A 4097-nucleotide genomic window follows, 5' to 3' on the forward strand; every position below is an offset into this window, starting at 1 on the left:
GGGTGGAGGGGTGCAGGTGTGGAGGGGTGGAGGTGTGCAGGTGTGGAGGGGTGGAGGGGTCCAGAGCAAACTTCAACAGGGCCCAACGTGGAACAATCACATTTGCCGGGCGGGGCGATGACGACATATCAATGATACACCAGTCATGCCAGGCAATGAGGGAACCAGGCGCTTGCGGGCCGGTGTGCAGGGGCCAGCTGAGGACGGCAAGAGCACCTTAATTTGTAAGGAGCGCGCACCTTGGAGTGCAGGTAGTCGAGGCCCCGCGCGGTGTCGAGCAGCAGCTTCACCTTGGCCTGCGGCGCCGCCAGCCACTCGGCGCGCGCGTTGAGCGCCGACCGCAGGCTGCCGTGCGGCAGGTACTCGCAGACCAGGGCGGGAGGCCGCACCGGCGGGCCGCCAGCGGGGGGGCCCCCGCGCTCGAAGAGCGCTGGGGAGGGTGAGCGGTGTTGGGGCGGGCAGGCACGGTGTATTGTGAACACGGGATGATGCGGGGGGTCGCATGCATCAATGTGTCGCTTGACAAGGGGTACCGACCCTTAATCGGGCTCTATCTATCTGAAGGACGACAGAGGCGCAACACAGGCACGTGCTCGCACACCGAGCGACCGCCCCCCCCCCCCGTGCCAGGCGCCCTGGCCGCCCCGGCACGCGTGAAAGCGCCCGCCAACGCACCCGCGGACGCGTGCGGCCCCGAGTCCGCGGCACCCTCCCCTTCGTCGCCGCCCAGCGCGCCGTCCGGCATGACCGCGCCGTACACCGCCACAATGTTGGGGTGCCTCAGCCCCGCCAGGATGGCCGCCTCTCGCAGCAGGTCGGCGGCCGCGGCGGCGGAGGGCGCGCCGCCAGCGGAGCCGTCGGCGACGAGCAGGCCGGGGCTGAGGCACTTGACTGCCACCTCGGTGCTGCGCCAGCGCGCGAGGTAGACCTGGCGTGGTGGGCAGGTGAGTGGTCGTGTGGGTGTGAGTGTGCGCGTGTGTACGAGTGTGTTTGTGCGTAAGCGTGTAAGTGTGAACGAGGACGCTTGCACAAACGCAGAGACCGTGACATACAAATCGTTTTTGTTTGCTTGTTTGTTGATGTGTGTGTGTGCGTGCGTGCGTGCGTGCGTGTGTGTGTGTGTGTGTGTGTGTGTGTGTGTGTGTGTGTGCGCGTGCGTGCGTGTGAGTCTGAGCCTGGGTATCAGTGAGTTGTGAGAGCCGGAGAATGAGAGCGGGAGAAAGCAAAGGAGCAACCCGGTGGCGCGAGCGCCGCCCCCCTGCCCATCCAGAAGTCACTGGTCGGCACACCAAACACATCCTCTGACTGCCCGCGGCTTACAACTACCCCCAACGTAGTGCCCGCGGCACCCCATGCGCCCAAATCGACATCGACGCACCTCTCCGAACGCGCCCGCGCCCAGCAGCCTCACAACCCGCAGCTCCCACGGCCGTATCACCTCCACCCTGCCGCGCAGGTCGCGCGCGCACGCCCTCAGCTGCTCACGCGCCTCCTCCTCGCGCGCGCCAACGCCGGCGCCGGACCCAGACGTGCCGCTCGCTGGCGGCGCACGCGAATGGTCGCTGTCAGTGCCCCCGCTGCAACCGCGGTCGGCCGCGGCGGCGGCAGCCCTGCTGCCGCCGCCGCTGGGTGCGCTGCTGCCGCCGCTGCTGCTGCTTCCCGGGGGGGCGCCGCAGCGGCTGCCGACAGACATCGGCGCAGAGCCCTCGCCCGCCACCGCGGCCGCCGGCGCGGCCGCCGCCGCGGGGCCCCCCCACTCGCCGCGCCCGCTGTGAACCGCTCCACCTGATGTCCCCAGCGGCGCCGGCGCCGCATGCTGCACCACATACAACTGCACTTTTGCGGCGGGCGCGCCTGTGCGCTGCGCTGCAGCCGACAGCTCCTGGCACTCCTCCAGGAGGCTTTGGAGATCTTGATCTGAGGCCAAGTCCAAGAGCAGCGCCTCCGCACCCGGCAGGGAATACTTGAGGCGGCTCTGCTGCAGGAAAGAGGCCGACCACGGGGCGCAGCAGTGGGAGGAGAATGTGAGGGGATGGGGCTGAGGGAGGTCAAGAGTCGGGGAGGCGAGGCCCGAACGTAAGAGCAACAGCGGCAAGCGGCCGCGTGACGCCCTCCCTCAAAAGCAATACCACATGCAAACCTCAGCACGCTTGCCGCCAACACGCACAACCAACAACATAGTTTGCAAGACCAGGTTTGAAAATATGGGCAGATGCCAAGATCCTTTTGCTCAGCAGGCGCACCTCACTGTCCACATTTCCACCCACAGCCGCCGCCACCTGCTCGCGCAGCCCCCGCAGCCCGCTGCCGCAGCTCAAAGTCAGCAGCCGCCGCAGGCCGCCCTCATACGAGCCCCCGGCCGGCGCGAACTCCCCGCCGTGCGCGAGCACGACCCGCACGCGCTCGCGCAGCTGCGGCGCGTGCGGCGCGCTCGACGCGCCGCGCAGCTGCGGCTGCGATGGGCCGGGGGCGGCAGCCTTCTCTGGCAGGGGGTCGGAGGGGGCTCGCTGGGCGAAGGGGCTGAGGCTCGGGGCCCCTGAGCGGGGTGCCTCCTGCTGGGCTGGCTGCTGCTGCGGCTGCGTGTTGCGCCTGGCCAACTGCTCTGCCTCAAAAGACGCCCGCTGGTGATGATGCTGCTGCTGCTGCTGCTTGGAGGCGCCTCCTCCATCAGGCGTCGTCGGCTGGCCCCTGTGGTGCCATGGCCAGTGCAGCGACTGCAACAACTTGCTCCCGAGCCGTTTCACAGGCGTGTCTCGCTCGGGCACCTCATCCGCTGGCCCCTGCGACTGTGCTTCAGGCGCTTGAGGCTTGGCCACATCTTCGCCGCTGCCGCCGCCGCGCCCTGCGCGACCGCTGCCGGCCGCGCACGGGCTGGCACCGGCGCCAGCCTCGAAGGATCGCCTGCGCTGCCGAGACAACGGCAGCGGCGCCGGAGCCGCAAGCGCGGGTTCCTGCGTAAGAGCCGCCGGCACCGCCGCTGCCGCTGCCTGGCCCTCCGTCAGTTTGCTCTGTCTGGCGCCGGCTCCAGCCTCAAATGAGTGCCTCCGCGGCCGACACAACCGCTCAGGCGCTGGCGGCTCCGGCAAACGCGACAGCGCAGCCGCCGCTGACGGCGACGCGTAGCCCTCTGCTGACGCTTGCACCCGCGCCAGGTGGGGTGCCGACAACGCCGGCGCTGGCGGCTCCGAAGAGCAGGACGAAGCCGCCCCGTGCGCTTGGCCGCCACCCGACTGCCGCGGCAGGAGCTCGGGCACAGCTCGGCTTGCGCCGCAGCCGCTGCCAATTTGGGCGTCTGCTCCTTCTGACCCTTCCAAAGACGATAGGCGGATCAGGCGGGCGGGGTTCGGCAGAGCCTTTGCTGGCCGGTGGGAGGCGGGTCGCGGCGGCGCGAGGACGATGGGCAGCCTCCCGGTGCAAGGCAGAGCGTATGGCATCGGCGGCATGGGCTGCTGCTGCTGCTGCTGCTGCTGCTGCGCTTGGTGCTGCAGCGAGGTGGGCGCCAGCGCTGACGGCAGCGACAGCGGCAGTGGGTCGAAGAGCACGGGATTGGCGAAGCCCTGCCATGCTGCGGGGTCAGGAGCACACAGCTGGGGGTGCGGCCGCGGCGGTGGGGGCGGCGGCTGGGGCGGCGTATCAGCATGCCATGGTATGGCCGTGCCAATGCGCTGCTGCTCCTCCGAGCGCCGCCGCTGCCGCTGCTGTGGCTGTTGCTGTTGCCGCTGCAGCGGCTGCTGCTGCTGCTGCTGCTGCTGCTGCTGCTGCTGCTGCTGCTGGTGCTGCTGCTGTTGCTGCTGCTGCGGTTGATGCGACCACGCGGCCGCCGCTGCCGCCACCGCCGCCGCGGCCGCGGAGCCGCGCGAGTCCCATGTGCAGTGCCCGCCAGAAGGTCCGCTCGCAGGCGCCGGCCACTGCAGCGGCCAGCCGCCCAGCGGCAGGGGCGCCTCCTGCGGCAGCGAGGGCGCGCGGCCGCAGAGCCCTCCGCTGTCGTTGCAGGAAGACGGGAGGGCGGCATCGAGCAGCGCCTGCGGCAGCGGCTGTGGCCCCTTGCGGGGCGGCGTCTCGAACGTCCCCATCCACGGCGTCGCCCCAGCGCGCGC

General features: G+C 70.3%; 1 protein-coding gene across 1 annotated transcript in view; it reads right to left on the bottom strand.

The window, feature by feature from the left end:
* The window catches only part of MNEG_4463 (hypothetical protein), a gene marked incomplete at both ends in the record, with an annotated part of 2865 nt that extends 1172 nt beyond the window's left edge, over window positions 1–1693 (bottom strand). The window contains 3 exons of the mRNA XM_014047066.1: window positions 240–430; window positions 676–928; window positions 1379–1693. Of these exons, the coding sequence (XP_013902520.1) occupies window positions 240–430; window positions 676–928; window positions 1379–1693 (759 nt within the window). The remainder of the gene's footprint in view (window positions 1–239; window positions 431–675; window positions 929–1378) is intronic.
* Between the last annotated feature and the right edge of the window lie 2404 nt (window positions 1694–4097).

This window comes from Monoraphidium neglectum (genome assembly GCF_000611645.1).
Source record: "Monoraphidium neglectum strain SAG 48.87 unplaced genomic scaffold scaffold00620, whole genome shotgun sequence".
Classification (NCBI taxonomy): Eukaryota; Viridiplantae; Chlorophyta; class Chlorophyceae; order Sphaeropleales; family Selenastraceae; genus Monoraphidium; species Monoraphidium neglectum.